The sequence below is a fragment of the Puntigrus tetrazona genome, unplaced genomic scaffold (assembly GCF_018831695.1).
Source record: "Puntigrus tetrazona isolate hp1 unplaced genomic scaffold, ASM1883169v1 S000000513, whole genome shotgun sequence".
In the NCBI taxonomy this organism is placed as follows: Eukaryota; Metazoa; Chordata; class Actinopteri; order Cypriniformes; family Cyprinidae; genus Puntigrus; species Puntigrus tetrazona.
Window position 1 is genome coordinate 312,424 of NW_025048150.1, and position 18,038 is coordinate 330,461.

Consider the following 18,038-nt stretch of genomic DNA (forward strand, 5'->3'; position numbering starts at 1 on the left):
TCATTTAACGCTGGTGCGTTTTATTTCCTAAAAGTTCTCCTGGAAACGCAGTTCTCTTGTTCATCGCGTCCAAATCCATTCTGACCAAAAACAGTCACACCAGTCCATTGTTTTGTGAAACTGAGCTGTATACATCATGTGAAATCTGCATAATTACCCTTAATGTATGGTTTACTAGGATAGGGCCATATTTGTCTGAGATACAGCTATTTGAAAATCTGAGGGTGCAAAAAATAAATAAATATAAATAATCACCTTTCTTAGCAATGCATATTACCGATTAGAAATGTACAAAATGTAACTTTCTAATATCCTAATGATTTTTGGTATAAAACATACATATTTTGACTCATACGGTGTATTGTTGTGTATTGGCTGATGACAGCTTCTGCTCCAGACACTGATTTTCTGTATAATTTTGTGCATTTACTGCTGGATGATTTCTTTCTGGAACCGAGCTGATTGCAGGTCATTTCATGTGTTTGCAATAAACCCGAGGATCATCACGACTCTCTGCCATGTGCTGAAACCTGGAGAGAAAGAGACCGCAGAGGAAGAGTCGTCCAGGAGAAATCAGTTCACTAAACACTGAATGCCTTTCAGAAACACGGCGCTGCTTCACTTTCTGTTATACAGCACGCATTAAAACGTGAGCTAGACAACGTCTCCACATTCAGTAATGAGATGCCTTCAGCTGAAGACTGAGTGTTTAATCTTTTCAGTGCTTTGACACAATATGTATTACTAAAAGCACTATTTTTAAATAAACTGATTGATGAATGCAGTGTTTCGAGCGGACGATGTGGGCCAGTGTATTAGACAGACACATAATTCAAATACCATTTATTTTTTTTAACCTTTAAAGTATAATTTTACAGTGTGCTGGGTTTGTACAGTGCTCGAAGGCCGATCGAGGAATATTATCCATGCACGTTTCACAAAAAGAGCTTTAGAATTCAAACAAAATTAAACCCGAAAGAGCGAAAACAAAGCAGAAGGCAAAAGTCATTCTGATGAGACGTTTACAGAAATGGAGCAAAAGAACAAAAAAAAACAAACACGAAGCTTGTGAGATCCTCTCTGTCAAAGAGGAGGAAGTATTCTTAACAGATGGCCTGAGAGAAGGAGGACCTGTAGCGCTAGTTAAGATGGTTTAACCCACTCGTTACCCAGTTCAGTCTTTGTTAGGATGGGTTTTGGCAGATGTTTCGGGACAACCTTCAGCAAACCTCTCAGGACACAATGATGAGCTCAAGTGTGTCTGGGCCGCGTTCATCAAAAGCATCGTAAGCCTGCATTGAGCGTTAGCTCTACTGATCACAATAGCTCTACGATCAACGCAGGCTTACGACGTCCCGAGTGTTTCCACGTGCATCGGGTATTTACAAAATGTACCTTCTTATAGAAACCATCAGAAAGCTAATAAAAAGTCAAGCTTGCATTTAAATGTCTCGTTTATTGTTTCTAGTGGTGCAATGCTTCTGTTATTATATGTCTGTGCGGAAAGAAAGACTTCTTCAAGTGAAAACTTCACATGGCTAAAGCAGCTCCAGAATCCAGCCTCGCACCGTAAACAACGCTCGGCAAAAACAGGGCTCACAGAACTCTGTACATTAAATATCCTCTTAAAAATAACAACACAAGGACAAGGCCTTTGCATTCAAACGCTCAAACTCTTTCTTCTCAAATTCAACAAAATAACCTCTATGAAAGAAAACAGCAAAATAGAATATGGTGAGCTCCGAGGTCTTTTGCAGGGATTTTGGTATTCAGACAAAAGAGCCACACGTTATAAATCCAGTACAGCCGATGAATGACCTCCCTGCAAATCTCCCCGGATACAGAGCAGTGTGGCTGCATTTTCATTGGACAGGGACAGAGAGAGTGGGAGGAGCCAAGAGGCAGACTCAGATCTAGGGCAACTGAAATTCCATTCAACGGTGGCAAAATAAGACGAGTTATTACACTTCCCAGCCCGCTGAAGACAGGAACGACACACGGACTCGAGTGCCAGAGAGAGCGAAGTCTGTGGAGTAAATGAGGTGGAAGCGCATGGACGACAAAGTGAGCCGGCGGCCAGACCCTAAATCAGTGGAGAAACTCGGACGCAGGGTTTCCCTTCATTCGGCTGCTGCGGTTTTCAGAGGATGATGATGATGACGATGATGAGGATGGAGCTGGAAGGGGTCCAGAGGTTTGCACACTATATATACAGCATCACATTCCTGCACGCTCTGCTTCCCATCGAGGAGCACCGCTGTGTCTGTGTCCCGGTCAGATGAGAGGACACCCGCGTCCGCTCCAGGGTCATCATCACAGACAGATGGAGTATGTGTCAGGAGAGGAGCGTGTCTGCTACTCTTTAGTCTGCACCGGAGGGACCTCGTCGGCTCCCTCCCAGCTCTCTTGGGGCCTCTGCGGGGCCCGCTGCGGGTTGTTCATGTGCTGGGCGGCGGGGCCGGTGTAGGGCTGCCCGTGAGGCTGGTTATTCTGCTGCAGAGAGAAAACACAAGTCTCGTCACCTTCATTTATGCAGCACTAAAGACTGAGATTTCTGCTCATTATTGGTGTTAAATGTTTTGATCTCGTGACTGATGAATGTAGTTTGGCGGCGATCGAGGTCATGTCTGATGCACTAGTGAGTGGACTTCACCTGCTGATACTGTGTTCCTGGAGAATGAGGATAAAGAGCAGTGTCCTCCGGAGGAGACGAGTCGTGTTCGTCAGGGGCTTCCTGATCATCGGGCTCCTAACAAAAAACACAAACAGATCTAGCAAAGCGACTCGGATCACACTCACACAGATGTTAGCATTTTAGCCGTTAAGCATCAATATCAACATATTAGCAACTGAACTCCGCTTCATGCAAATTAAAATCCTCATTACCTATCCCTCAAGAAATAGGCCAGCTCCCTAAAAGTCTCTGATTATTAGGGATACAATGATATAAAAATCTCATGATTAGATAATATCTTTGATATGAAATTTGTTGCGTTATCTTAAAAAAAACCCAAAAAAGACAAATGAAGACTTTTGTACAAAAAAAAAAGGTTAAAATCTACTGCACTTGAAGAGTTCAGAACTAAGAGCTCGTACCTGAACCCGAGGACTCTTAACCTCATTTCTTTTGTCTAATTCACATTCACACTGGTGTTTTAGGAGGTCAAACTTATAATATAATAATTACTACAGCTTTATATTGTTCCTATAACAGTAATAGCCATATATTGTAAAACAACTAAAAAGGTTTAAGACATTGGGAAATAATTTGGGAAATTACACTTAACTGCATTTAAACAGCTGTCTGTCAATAATTCATACTGCTCTTCAAGCTTTTATTTTGATGGAGTCTCCCACGCTCACAAAAACACATCTAGAGAAACACTCAAATCATCTGACCAGTAAAATGTTGAGTTCCCAAACACACATGAAATCATTGTACTCTTCTACTTTCTACTGTTCGGTGCTTTGATGCAACCTGTGTTGTTAAAAGCACTATATAAATAAAACGATTGATTGAAAATAAAGGAGTAGACTGCATTCATTCATTCATTCAGCGTGTGAACAGAGCCGTTCTGAGACACAGAAAACACCGGATCATGAGCTGATCGTCTGAACCAAGAGTGTGCTTTGCTATAAAACACAGACAGATCAAGTCATGTTGTGTTTGTTTGACAGATTCTGTGCCAAGGCGTAATGCCCCAATGTTAGAATAACCTTTCTAGGAAGACCTATCGTTTAAGTCATGTGACGTCTGTAGTGAAGCTGACCTCTTCAGGACAGAGCTCGCAGGCCTTGGCCAGGGTCATTCGGGCGCTGTGAGAGCGCTCCAGGAAGTAGCCGTTGGACGTCTCGTTGCTCTGGACCGGAGGAGACCAGTTGTTGTAGCTGTACTGAGGATTCCCGGTGTACGGCCTCCTCTCCAGCTCATCACCCAGCCACTCCACGGCCCACGTCCACTTCCTCTTCAGATCCCCGTTACTCTGCCGTACAGGAAACACCGCCATCAACAAACAAGCTCCGCACAGTTCTCCCAACATTCATGTAGAGGTGTGTGTGTATTGATTAAGTATATATATCTTGAAAATATTAAAATGCATCTATTTATGTTCATATAATTTATATTATATATAAGACATAATTTTTTTTTTAAACATATACATGTATATGTGTGTACTGATATAACTATAATAAATATACATAGTACATTCACATATGTAAACAACAATTTTTTGGATGCAATTGCCCTCGTCAATGTCAAAGTGTTGGAAATAGCCAATCAAATCGAAGGAGGCGGGATTTACTCGTCACACACACACTTGAATATGAGCTGAAGTAAGATTAAAGCAGTAAAACATGAGAGTATTCAGCAATATTTGCCAAGTTTTTACAAGAAAAAAAGTAATGACTTTTAGGTCAAAGTAATTTTTTTCTGGATGCAACTTACTACTGGCCTTTTCTCATTTCTCATATTTAATGCCATTTATGATAATCGTCACAAAGCAGATAGAAACATTAATGTAGCACTTTTTAGCAGACATACGAGTGAATGCATGTGTATCTGCATCCAGGAGATCTTTCGTGATTTCTTGTCAAAGAGCTATAAAATACCATTCTCAAACTTTAAAATACAACTATAAAATAAAATAAAAAAAGAAAAAACAAATACAGAATTAAATGTGGAAATAAATACAGAAATACTAAAACACATAAATGTGACAAACGAAAAAATAAATGTGGAAAAAAACCATCAGAAAATAAAAGTTTTTCTACATTTCACTCTATATTAGTGCGTGTATGTTTCTGTGGGGTGTTACTGGACTACAGCCAGGTGTTTTGGAGCAGAGCTCAGTTCTAAACCCAAGGCCTGACCTGCAGGATCTGGTAAGCCACGGAGCAGTTGGTGAAGAGCGCCACCATGCATTTAATGCACTGATAGGCCCGTTTCTGATAATGGTTCTTGGAGCGCTGGATGGTGTCAAAGAGCCCGTCTCGGTCATCAGGTATGCCCTTCAGAACATTGTGGATCCTAAAGAGAGAAGCGATATGAGGACTGCGCTCTTCGACACGGAGATGCTGTGATCACGGAGATCTGAGACTCACCGGTGCGTCTGCCACGAGTCCTCGATCAGGAGGATCTGCAGCAGGAGATCCAGGTACGGCCTCAGCTCATAGGTGTAGGAATAGGCCACCTGACACAGAACACACCGTGAACACGAGTCCGAACACACTGGACTTCACACACACCGATAGCTAGGCTGCACCGAACCGATACCATGAATCAACGGCGGGCTAAAACGGTTCAGTAAATCATCAAAACGGCAAAAAGGGGCACAGATGAGTTGAAATGAAGCATTTAAGCACAATCTATATTAGGCTCCAGCCCTCTCTATGAAGCATATAAGAGCTAGGGATGCTAGATAAGCGTATCGGTGACGTATGGTTCGTATAGAAGTGATCAGCCCTAACCCCGTGGAGGGGGACTTAGTGAACATCATGGAGGTGTTTGGAATACACTTGAAGGGAGTCATGATGTCATTTCCTCATTCAGCTGGGATGTTCCCATGACAACGCAGCATGATCTGTGTCAGCAGATGTCGCTGTTTTAATGTCATATGTCTTTTTAACATAACTGTTATAAACATGCATTATGTTAAAAAGTGTTTTTAAAACACACTAATATGCATAAAACAACTACTTAGTGCTGACAGAAACTGAGTCATGGGAACATCCCAGCTGAAGATAATGAGGAAATGACATCATGACTCAGGTTCCCTAATCACTTCCATGTAGAATTTCTCTGAGAGCCGTGGAAAGACATGTTTCTCAGAAAAATGAACAAAACACAATTTTCCAGCCTGGATAAAGTTAATGTGTACATTAACATCGGTTTGGGAGAAATATAATGTCATTTAACAGGAAGTTATGCGAAAGGCGCTTAAAACCACGTCTGAATTGTCTGCTCGGTCACGTGTCAAAACAAACAGCACAAGCCGCCTGTGATCCACCGGTAGAGAGCGCTCTTCTCAGACAGGAACTAGCGGTGGTTCAGCAGTCAACTACCGGTGAAACATGAGTTCTAGTAAAGACTAACCTGCCAGAGCAGCTCGCTGAGGACCGTGGAGGAGAACTGTGGGTTCTCCCAGCAGCAGAAGCGCAGCAGCTTCACCGTCTCCTCAGAGTTACTGCAGTCCTCGATGATCTTCTTCACGTAACTGGTCCGCACAAACAGGATCTCGGTCACCAGCTGCTGCAGGGGCATGATGGGAGTCGTCAGGCTGGGGTCGCCGTACGGATTGGCCAGAGGTAGATTACCTGAAAGAGAGAGGAGACCCTGAGAGAGTCCGTCTGATGAAGGACTGGCCCTAACAGTCCACCAGAAGAGGATAGGAATAGGGTTAGGGATAGGCCATCAAAATATTATTAGATGATTAGCCACAGGAAAAATAAATATCCACCAGAAAGTGGTCATGCAGACACCTCCGATGTGGCTTATCTGAAACACGTGAGTAATGAAAAGTAAACAGGGTGTGCTTTCTGCCATCTTTGAACTTGAGAGCGTCAAAAACAAACCAAAAAACTCAACCGATACGTCTGGAAAACATATTTTCAGATTACACAATCCGTATGAAATGTGCCAATCCAATGTGGAGATGAGGAGAATACAGCAAACACTAGTTTATCAATCAATTCTTATGATCTCAAGCTTCATGGTCTATCAGTCGATCAGAGAGATCTTTGCTCGAGGGTGAAGGACACCAGGATAGTTAACGCTCACCATTAATGGAGGACTGCATGCGTGAGGACACGTCACAGCAGCGCACCAGCTGAGACACCACCGTGTAGAGTTTGCCGAGCTCAGCGTACTGATACTTGATGGGAGGCCCCGGGCCCTCGTCCAGCGCCACCAGCATGAACGTGGCTGGAACGCTCAGCTTGAGCAGCTGTGTCTTCTCGGCCAGACCTGAAGCACACACACAATCATCCTCTGCATCCACGTAAACCAGCGGAGACTCACGCCACACTAGCGCTTACCCAGATTAGCGTACATGACGAAGAGGTTGAAGTACTGCTGGAGGTGACGGCCGTGTTCGGACACTTCTCTTCTCAATAAGTTCAGCACTGACCGCAGAAGATGGTCACTCAGGGTCACGCTGTCACAGGCCTGCTCACAAAACACAGTAGTAGATGTAGACATGGCATTAAATAAAAACATACTATTCCATGGTGCAAATAAAATTTATAAATACAAAAACGTTATATTACACAAGATTATTTACATAACCGTATGCTTGCTAATGAGGCACTAAACAGTCTCTCGCTGTCAGTGCTTACGTGTGACCCTGGACCACAAAACTAACCATCTAAATAGACAAACTAGACATCAATGGAGAGATCATTTGAGATATAACTGTTTGAAACTTTGGAATCTGAGGGAGCAAAAAAATACATACATTTACATTCAAGATACGACAAAAAAAACCCCACACACACACACACACACACACACACACACACACACAAACAAAGGTTACGTTGCTGACCTGAGTGGACGCGCCGGGCGAGGTGACCGGAGCGGGGCAGGGTCCGTCCTGCAGGGAGAAGTGTGCGATGAACACGATCAGTTTGGCAAAAGCTCCACGCACCTCGGCGCTCGGACACTCCAGCAGGTACTCGGAGAAGCGCGTGGGGAAGGCAAAGAGCACGTTGTGTGCAAACCAGCTGCGGACGTTCTTACTGTGACGCAAGAGGATGCACAGGGCATCATACCTGAGAGAGAGACCGTCAATCAGTTCTACTGAGGCATCTTAAAATCCAGTGGCTTCCTCATTCAATAGTGCTTAATGTTACATGAGAAAATGACCTGTGTCTGAAATCAAAGGCTGGCTACTTCAGTCACTTTAACAGACCCTTAATCCCATGACTTTACTATTACTCTAAAAAGAGTAGAATCATCTAGTATCAGATGCACAGGAAACACTCACCAGTCACTAGCAGGACCTCGGACCACTTTCTTCGTGTGGAACCCGGTGCTGAACAGAAATCTAGCAGCAAGCTGTATACTGATCATCGATATTTCTTCAGCTTCTGGTAAAAGATGATCTTGACCTAAAAGACCAGAAAAGAGGAGTAATAGTGGTGTTCACTTTCCAGAATAAAAAAAATTCGGTGTAATCCAAGATGTCTTTCTTGAAATTATATTTTTGAGGGAAACCTTCCATGACTTTTCTCTGTTTAGCTGACTTCGATGGTGGCCAGCGATTTGAAAACCAAAATCAGTTCCAAAGATCTCTACTCGACCCCAGCCGAGGAATTAATGTCTTTCATAAAACGATTGGTCATTTTCTTTAAAAAGACAGAATTAGCACTGTGTTGAGTGTTTATTAAAGGATCAAACGCAGTTAGTTTACACACACACACACACACACACAGACACACACACACACACACACACACACACACACACACACACACACACACACACACACACACACACACACACACACACACACACACAGACAGACACACAGACAGACACAGACAGACACAGACACACACGTTGTACTGCTAGATAAAGCCCTTATTCCTTGTTTGGGGTTGTGTGGAGCTCTTTGAAGCTGTATTTTTATCATTCAAATCACTAGCCATCCCTGAAGTCCACTATATGGAGAAAAATCCTGTACTGTTTTAACATTTTGGATGACACAGGGTGAGTAAAGTACGTTTTTACCCTGGAAGTGAACTTCTCCTGTAACACGAACATCAGCAGAAGATGGATCGCTGGGCGAAGGATTTAATGCTTCTTGAAGACAGCACTCACCTGGAGGAGGGTTCAGGTAGACGCTGTTGCAGGTCAGCAGCTTCTTAACGAACTGGAAGTACTCGAGGCTGTACTGCATGCGGCTGTGCATGAACTGCACGTTCTGTTTGCGGACGCTGGCCTCGATGGTCAGGGGCATCTTGGGCTGGTTGGTCCGGGCGGCGAGCGTCAGCTCAGAGATGTACTTCAGCAGCTCTCCGTCGCCTCCCGCTGCGTCCATGCGCTCGTAGAACAGGATATAGGCGTTCCACCAGCGCTTCTGCCGCCGGTACGACATGCGCTTCATCATATGGTCGAACACTTCACCCATGTACTCTCCGCCGAAGCACTGGTTCTTCATCTCCTCGTCATCGTCCATCTTACACTCAGTCACGTCTCCGTCGTCAAACTTGTACCAGCGGTCCTTCTGTCCGTCTCCGCCGCTGCCGTGCCGCTGGACGATGTAGGAGTAGTAGTGTCCACCGCTGGCCTGCCCCGAGTGCACCAGGACGCCCACGAGCCGGTACCGTGAGCCGTCCTTCGGATCGGACTCGGCCGGACAGTTCTCTGCGATGACCTGGCTCTCCGGCGGAGCCTCGTCCCCCTCCACGCCGGCCACCGTGTAGGGCTCCATGTCCAGCTCTCGAGGGAACTCGAAGTAATCGTTGAACTTTATGGCACACTCGCGCTCCCAGTCGTAGTCGGAGCGCTTGAGCTGGATGGCCAGCACCGGCGGGAGCTTCTTGATGAGCAGACGCTTCACGGTGTCCACCTGAACACAAACCAGAGCGCCGCTATCAGCCTGAAACACCTCGGCCCGAGAGGATCTGCTGAGCAAGACTCACCTTCTTGTTGCACTTCTCACAGTGATACGCATTAGCTCCTTCCAGAAGATCTCCTTTGACGTACTGTTCTAAAGAGTCGAGGAGGTTTTGGTGGTTTCTGATGTCAACATTCAGCGTCGTGAAGGATTCCTCACACTCGTACCTGCGACACACACACAGCACACGTGTACGGAATGAAGGAAGAAATTGTTTACGATGCAGTAATTCACCTTAAACCATTATAGCCTAGAGCTTGCCAAGCTACAACAAATAGAGTATAAAAAACCCCCTCAAGATTCTGAGCGTGGTTTTTCTTTTTTAAATTTTTATTTATAAGAAAGAAAACCCCAACTATGATTGTTTAACGGGTCTGGGATCTCCACGTTTTCTGTGATTTTATTGATAACGATAATTAGATGATATTTTGCTGAGGGTGTTATTGTGCTGGTGTGGACAGCTGGTGGTCAGAGAGGAATGAACCTTTTCCAATAAGTTAAAATGAACTTTTACCTTTATAAAGGCGATTTTCTGCTTTGAGTCAAATTCTTATAATTAGTCAATTAGAATAAAAGCCTAAATGTTGCCTTAAGCAAATCAAATCAGTCTCAAAATGAATCTTTGCAAAGAGAAGCTGCATCTGAAGCGGTGTTTGTTTAATCCAGCTCAGAGAATGCTTTAACCAGCAGTTACAAATACAGTGTGGATAAACATATTAAAAATATTAAATGTGAAAATAAAACCACCAGTAGGTGGCAGCAAGTCACTATTAATAAGCGAGTCATGGCGATTGAAACTAATATTTCATCCAGGAACGAATCACAGTTATGCTGATATTTTAAAAAGTGGCCTTTTTTTTAATAAAAATATACATTATATAAAATTAATAATAAAAATGTAGCCATGTGCCAATTATTTTGAAAATTGAGAATGTGATGCATTGTAATATCGAATCATTGACACCATAATCATAGTTGATGATTGATGATCACTCAATTAAAACACAATTCAGAATGACCTCACCTGTGAGGACAACCCTGACAGATCTTCTGGTCTGCGAAGGAGCCGCCCAAGATCCTGCTGAGCATGCTGGGATGCCCGAGGGCTTTCAGAGCCTCGTCCAGACTGTCCACCAGGGAATTGAAGAACTCCAGCGCATCGTGCTGCTCTCTCAGATTGACCGGTTCACCCCATAACCTGAGGGACGGTTTCAAACACAGCAGTCTTACTTCACACGGGTTACCAACAATTCCCCAACATTCCCTCATCAGCCTCCAGACAGACGCCTCAAACATGAGGCTGATGCAGGAAGCGCTTGCGCTCGAGGCGGACCGTACCTGAACTGTTTCCAGAAGCCTCTGGGCACGTAGTACTGCAGCCGGGACGCAGCGAGGTGACCGAAGATGACCTGCAGGTGCCGCAGCACTCCGATGTTGTACTCCTTGCGGTCCTCGGCCTTATTGAGAGAGGGCTTGTCATCAAATTGCTGATGATAACTGAACACATCATCCCTGGGGTCCACATTACTCTGCAGCACAATGACGTACATTCAGACGCCTTCAAACCCACTGCATCTCTGAGCTACGAGTAGAGCTGGGAACCCTTTCAACTTCATCAATTCCAATTCGTATTAATTCCCAGTTTCTGCTCATCCATTCCAATGTGGTTAAAAAAAAATAAAAAATCACTCCTGGTTTCACAGACGAGGCTTAAGCTAGTCAGACTAAAATACATGTTTGAGTTGTCTCAACTGAAAATATTGTGCTCTGACGTATCTTCAAATATCTCAGTGATATTGTTCTGTCTCAAGATGCACACCTGTAATGTTTTCTTGTAGTGCCTTTGATATTTATTTGAATTGCTGCTGAATACCATAAAAACCTGCTGGCTGCAAAAAAAAAAAATTATTAAGGGCGGTTTATGCGTTGTCTCACAATTCTGAAGAAAAAAAATCTTATTGAACTAAAAAAAATCAGATGGATTTTTTTAATAGAGTGATTCAGTGACGTTTCATCACAGGATCAATCAGTGTTTTGAATCAATCTCTTGCAAAATTAAAAAGACAAATTAATTTAACAGCCCCTTTTTGCCAGCTGCAAAAATAAAAGATGCGCACCCAGGAATTGATAGGGGTAAGTGAAATATTCATTTTAATCTGTTATATTAATCTGATTCTTGGCCTGAAGTATCTGATTCCGGAATTGGAATTGATTTTTGATTCCCAACCCTAGCTAAGGGTTTTCTGTACGGTCGAGCGACACACGTGTGTGTTTTTCACCTCGTTGTCCTGTTTTTCGTCTCCGGACATGTCGTCGTCGATGTCGCTGCCGGTGCCCTCGATGGCCAGGATGCCGTTGCGGATCGGAGGGATCATGTACAGCTGCTGGATCACAGAGTTCATGTAGCACGTGGCTCCGGCGTTCTTCAGACCCACGAAGCCTTTGTTCGGCCTCGGTCCGACCGGAGGAAGATATTCCCACTCCGTAAGAGCCTCGCAGCCTGGGACCAGACACCAGTTTAAAACACGGGGCGCGTTACGAGCACAGCAACGCATTTCTACCAAAGATGCATTCCTTTCAATATCTATTAGATTTACTCCGGCAGCTGGTTAATCAGTAATGCAGTAAGTCGGTACCTAGGTAGTACATGTCTGTGAGCGTGTCGACGATCTGTTTGAGGTTCCGGACGCAGCCGACGGCGAGGGCCACCAGCAGCTCGAAGCCAGCGTTTATCGAGGCAGGGCTGCTGCAGACGGGAATGGCCTGCTCCGCCGGGAACTCTCCGCTCTTCACGTACTGCAGATACACGTTAGACGCCGGGAAGATGAAGTCATCGATCAGCTCCTGTGAGACACAGACGGCTCACGTGAAGACAGCTTCCTTCACACAACATGTCTGTGAGAACTAGGGCTTTAGGGGCCCTAAGCAGAACTTTATTTGGGGGCCCTCAGTGCCGCTAATATGAGCGTTATTGTCAAAGCTTGTTTGTTCACACAAATCTAACACCCGTGATCAGTTTAGTTTTGTTGCTTACATCTTTCTATGGTTTGCCTGGTATGTTTTTACCCTCCTTTGAGTAGTGTGCTCAGGTGTTAATTTGCACTTATCATTTAAAGTCTTAACGTATTAAATGTAGTGTACTGAAAAGTAGCAACGCATTCATAAATATTAATCAAAAATATAATTTTATTACAAATATTAAACAGCACAGAGCGTCTGTAAAACAACAACTCTTGATCTAGCTAATTGAGATATAATGATATTTGAATGTAATAACACCCATAAGGTAGGCTAAGGTAAATAATGTTAAGATGTTATCAGTTTATGAAAATAAGCTTCTGTTTAATAAAAAAAAATATCCAGGAAATTTCCATATAAAAGAAAAACTTTAAATCAAGTACAATAATATATATTATTATATTAAAATGTCTATTTACTGATATTTGGTCTGAATGAATACCACTGGGAACAAAAAAAAACTAAACTTTGTTACAGCCTTGAAAATAACCCCCTCTATGTTTTGTGTCAGGTTTGAAACAACAATCTGTAATTTCAAACAGGGATGGTTTTTTGATAGTGGCAATAAAGGTGTTTGAGTCATTTATTCATTTGATTCGTTCAAAAGAAAGGTTGATTCATTCAGGAATGGCGTAATGGCTGTGTTTATGAACAGGCTACTGAATCATTGGTTCACAAGATTTGTTCAAAACACAGATTCATTCAGATACGAAACATTACGGTGTTGCTCAGAGAAACAATTCTGCGGTTTCTATAAAGATTTATTTTTTGTCCGAAATTTAAAATCGAAAACAATATTAACTTAATTACTGAACTCTTGTATAAAAACACATTTAAACTTGTAATATTCAAGACAAAAACAGGACTTGTGTGATTTGCTCTCTGTTTGATATTGATTATCATATGATACAAATATGAGAAAACAATCATTCAGGGTCACAATATCTTGAACATTAAGTCCCTAACTGCCTTTATGGAGGTGCCGGCCTGCATCATATTTGTCAACAATCAACTGTATAAAGCATAAAATAACGTACAGCTCTAGGGGCGGGGCCAGTGCATTAATTGAGCAAAATGTTTTATAATTTTTTCATACCCAATGATGCTAACACATTAAACTGGCAGCCCTAGTATAAACAAACGAAAGCATAGATTGTTCACCTTTATCAGATTGGCGCCTCCTTTCTCACAGCCAATGTAGAACTTCTTCTCCGGCGTCTGAAAGGCCAGCAGCTCTTTGGTGACCCCCAGATGACCCTCGAGAATGGTCTCTTCCACACCCGTCTCTCCGGTCCTCCTCACCTCGTCCTGAACGCCCATGAAAAGCGGAGAAAGAGAATTAAAGGAGCGCTCCCTCCTGCTGCGGCGGCTGGAGCCGGAGCCTGAGGACTCACCCGGATCCTCTTGAGCCAGTCGATCTCGTTGTTCAGCAGCACCTCGGCGTTCGGCAGGTTTATGTTGCTGTTGTAGGCGTAGTTGAGTAAGTGCCGTAAGAGCGTGAAGTAATCGCCAGCGTGCTTCGCTCGCTCTTTAGCCGTACTCTGAAAGAGCAGTGAACGGTTATCAGTAACTAGCATCTGACTGACTCAAACGTGAGCGGCGTGTGCTATACTCACTCCCAGAACAGTGAAGAGGAGGGTGATGAAGAACAGGAGCGGTCTGTGTCCCATACAGCACCTGGTGGCCATGAGGAAGAACTGCTCCTGAGCCATCTGACGCACAGCTCTGAAAACAGACAGCAGCTCAGTCTTTTCTCAAGTATAGCGTTAGATGTCAAGACAAACAGCCTCAACTGATGCCCTGAGAGCCTAACGATCCTGTTGGATTTTAATGTACGAAACCTTTCAGTCTTTTAATCACAATTTGTTGAGTCAAAACTATTTTTCTTTTATGCCAAAATCATTAGGATATTAAGTAAAGATCATGTCCCATAAAAATCATTTGTAAGTGTCTTATTGTAAATATTTAAAAACTTTTTGACTGGTAATATGCATTTCTTAAAGGAACCCTTTTTAAGTTGAGTTTTACTGTTTTTGAATCCATTCAGCCGATCTCCGGGTCTGGTGATAGCACTTTTAGCATAGATCATTGAATACAATTAGACCAGTAACATCCCGTTCAAAAATGACCAAAGAGTTTCAATATTTTTTAGATTTAAAACTTGACTCATTAGCTCTGGGGGAGTTGGTGAATGAGCCCATTTCCAGAAAAAGTGGAGTGTTCCTTAAAGGACATCATTTGAACAACTTTAAAGAGAATATTCTCAACATTTAGATTTTTTTTGTACCCTCAGATTCCAGATTTTCAAATTGGTTTATGGTGTGTTATGATAGAGATACAACTATGGAAAGTTGATTTATTCAGCTTTAATATAGCTTTAGTATACATCTCTTGACCTTTATGACAGACTAAAGAGACCAAGACAAACTGTTTATATGCAATAAAATCTAACAACAGGAATTACGTCATTAATACACCATAACTTTATTTATCAAGAACACTGAAGCCTTGAACACAAGCACAGGTTCTGATACTAGCTCTCTCTCTCTCACACACACACACACACACACACACAATTCTGAATATTTCATATAAAACCTTCAACCAAGTTTTGAGCTGTGTGTTTCTGCTTTTAAACTCTTCAGCTCTGGTCTATTAGGCGTCTGCACATTTACTGAAAATGCATTGTATGGAGAGTGTTTTCTGTAAGTACGTACTTGCTCTGGCAGTGCAGCAGCAGGTCGATGATGAAGGTCTGCCAGGCTTTCTCTTTGCTGAGCGTGTCAAGGGCCGTAGGAAGCAGAGCAAAGCACAAGGTCATGACCTCCAGCGCCTCGCAGCACACCTGCTCGTCCTCCGCGTCCGGCTCGTTACCGGCGTTAGTCTGCAGGACCACAGGTGCACGCTTAAACACGGACGAGCGCGGATGAACCCAGGGCTTCCACACGCCCTTACATTTAGTCAAATTTAAGGACATAAAAAGTCTGAAATGTATAGCCTTGTTTTTGTGAAAACTTCTGAACTGTAAATTATGCTTTTTTTATAGACATTGTTACCATAGCTATCACTCCACCCCTCTCATTTGGGATTCATTTAATTGTTCCAAATTTTAAGTTGGAGCTTAGAAACCCTGCAGAAACATGAACATGCCTTCTCGTAGATCTTGCTGATCTCTTCGTTGGCGCTGAAGACCAGATGCACCATCCCACAGCCCGAAGCCCAAACGATCTTCTGCACGGCACGGATCACGCAGATGTCTGGGATGTACTTTGAGGTCTGGAAGAAGTTCTGTGCAATGAAGGAAAGCGGAAAGATTAGATTAGGAAGACCGGCGTGAAGCAGGACTCTGTGATTCTGAAGAGGTGACGGTCAGAACCTCGTCGGAGATCTGCTGGGCGAGCCGGATGGACACGTTACGCAGCATACACTCGGAGGCAGGGTTGGGAATGCTCTGGAGAGCGTTCTGGAGCACCAGAGCCTGCTCATGGGTCGCCTGGTTGATCTGGAGGACAAACGCACTCACGTCACCAGGAAGAAACATAATAAAGTCTCCTATATGGACAGAAGGCTCACCGGAGACGCGGGGCTGGTTCCCTCCACCAGCGGCTGGCAGGCCTCCGCCACGGCCTTCACGTGTCCGAAGCCCACACCGGTCAGCAGCAGCTTGGAGATCTTCAAGGCGTTCAGGTAAGCTCCGCGCCGCGTCTCCATGTCAGCGCTGGGAAGGAAGTTGTTCCTGGTGAGCATGCCCAGGACCAGAGGAAGGCCACCGCTCTTCAGAAAGTTGTACTGGAAGTCACTGGCATCATCTCCCAGAGTTCCACTGGCCGGCATCAGCAGGGCATACACCACCTGAGGGAATAAAACACTCCTTACTGCTGCAGCACTCTGGGAACGTTCTGATAAAAGTTGTGATTGAGATTTAAAGTTGCAGTCCGGAACATTTTTTGTTAAAAATCATCTAAAAACTCAATATTTGAGCAAGTACATAACCACCCTTACTTTAGCCCGCTTCACAGCAGTTAGCTTGTAATAATGTTTTCTAATTTGAGCGGTACAGGTTTTTACGGGAAATTTGAGAACGGCACGTCTGAAAACATGAAGAACATAAAGAAGCTCTAAGAAGAATAAGGTCTTTCCTCACCAGAGTCTTGAAAAAAAAAGTTACCAGCTATTTTCAGCATTCTTGTAATAATATCTGAACATGCAATACAACTAAAAGATCGGACCCACTACTTTCAAACAAAATAATATATATTTTTTCTAGCCTCAATCATTGTTTTTGTTGTTTTGTTTTGTTTTTTTAAATTAACAATTGAATTTAGTTAAGTTTCATTAAAAAAAAAAGCCTTTATCCCTTTCTGGATCACTGTAACATTAGGCAGTTATCAATTGTATGCAATTAGTGTTGATGATCACATTATTTTTCATACACATATGCTAATTTATCAGATCACTGATTGCTGCATCTTTGTTTTTAATCAGCACTTTGTAGAATCATTCAGGAGATGATTGATAACACCCTCTAGATTATAACAGAGAACACGGAAAATTACACCTTTGACAGGAAAAGAGTGAAAATTACTTAATAGTATTATATTATATAAAAGCCTGCAAGAAACAAAATGACGTTGTTAAACTGTAAAGCCAATATTCACGGCTGTCTTTAAAAAAAAAATTCAAAATGTTAAACTGTCAAACTTTAATGAAAACAATTCAGGAGTTCTTAAGATGTTTTAATCTAATCTATATTGTGATTTATTTTGATGAATCATGCAGAAAAACCAGCGTTGCTCCTGAAGGTACCTCTGTGAGGTAGAGCACTTGAGAAGCGGACGGGCCGAAGAAGCGTGAATCCAGAGAAGGACTCAGACTGTTCTCTCCCAGCTTGGCGTGATCCAAACATATGGCCCGGAGGTTCTCCACGGTGGTGTTATCTGTGAACACAAACACACACTTCAGTGAGCTTCGGCGCTGGAGTCTGGGAGCAGGCCGTCTCCGTCTCGGATGATACCTGGAGGCATGAGCTTCATCAGGACTCGACCTCCGTCTCGCAGTAACGGCATGTTCAGGGTGCAGCCCAGATCAGCGATCTGCCACAGGAAGGAGATATAGCGCAGGTGCAGAGACATGATCTGAGGAGAGAAGAGACTACTCTGAGCCCATACCAACGAATGACTTGTGTCCCACAATATATTCTAACTAACTAAACACTTAACTTGACTGCAGCTATTATTTTGTAGTTCAGAATAGTGATCTCTATTTGAGAAATAAAATTGTGATTGTCACATAATCCAGAGTCGTGCAGATCTAATTAGAGGCTTGATAGGTTTATATTAGGTCTGTCAAATTATATTAGTGCTATATTGGGCTCACACAAACACAGTGATGTGCATAATA

At 43.3% G+C, this 18,038-nt stretch overlaps 1 protein-coding gene across 5 annotated transcripts in view; it reads right to left on the minus strand.

Annotated features, from left to right (window-relative positions):
- Positions 1–826: 826 nt before the first annotated feature.
- Positions 827–18,038, minus strand: part of LOC122334291 (probable ubiquitin carboxyl-terminal hydrolase FAF-X) — a 30,027-nt gene continuing 12,815 nt past the window's right edge. For 2 of the 5 annotated variants that reach the window (XM_043232070.1, XM_043232072.1), the window contains exons 21-45: positions 17,653–17,773; positions 17,445–17,575; positions 16,212–16,490; positions 16,015–16,140; positions 15,789–15,926; positions 15,356–15,522; positions 14,255–14,363; positions 14,033–14,179; positions 13,800–13,946; positions 12,257–12,464; positions 11,900–12,120; positions 10,959–11,149; positions 10,645–10,818; positions 9,646–9,787; positions 8,822–9,572; positions 7,986–8,109; positions 7,545–7,770; positions 7,036–7,165; positions 6,779–6,964; positions 6,095–6,315; positions 5,104–5,192; positions 4,873–5,029; positions 3,771–3,983; positions 2,654–2,749; positions 827–2,493 (exon numbers count right to left, since the gene is read on the minus strand). In XM_043232070.1, coding sequence (XP_043088005.1) covers positions 2,356–2,493; positions 2,654–2,749; positions 3,771–3,983; positions 4,873–5,029; positions 5,104–5,192; positions 6,095–6,315; positions 6,779–6,964; positions 7,036–7,165; positions 7,545–7,770; positions 7,986–8,109; positions 8,822–9,572; positions 9,646–9,787; positions 10,645–10,818; positions 10,959–11,149; positions 11,900–12,120; positions 12,257–12,464; positions 13,800–13,946; positions 14,033–14,179; positions 14,255–14,363; positions 15,356–15,522; positions 15,789–15,926; positions 16,015–16,140; positions 16,212–16,490; positions 17,445–17,575; positions 17,653–17,773 — 4,632 coding nt within the window. In that variant the 3' untranslated portion in view covers positions 827–2,355. Of the gene's footprint in view, positions 2,494–2,653; positions 2,750–3,770; positions 3,984–4,872; positions 5,030–5,103; positions 5,193–6,094; positions 6,366–6,778; positions 6,965–7,035; positions 7,166–7,544; positions 7,771–7,985; positions 8,110–8,821; positions 9,573–9,645; positions 9,788–10,644; positions 10,819–10,958; positions 11,150–11,899; positions 12,121–12,256; positions 12,465–13,799; positions 13,947–14,032; positions 14,180–14,254; positions 14,364–15,355; positions 15,523–15,788; positions 15,927–16,014; positions 16,141–16,211; positions 16,491–17,444; positions 17,576–17,652; positions 17,774–18,038 lie in introns of those variants that run through there. The other 3 variants (XM_043232073.1, XM_043232074.1, XM_043232075.1) reach the window with 3 other exon arrangements.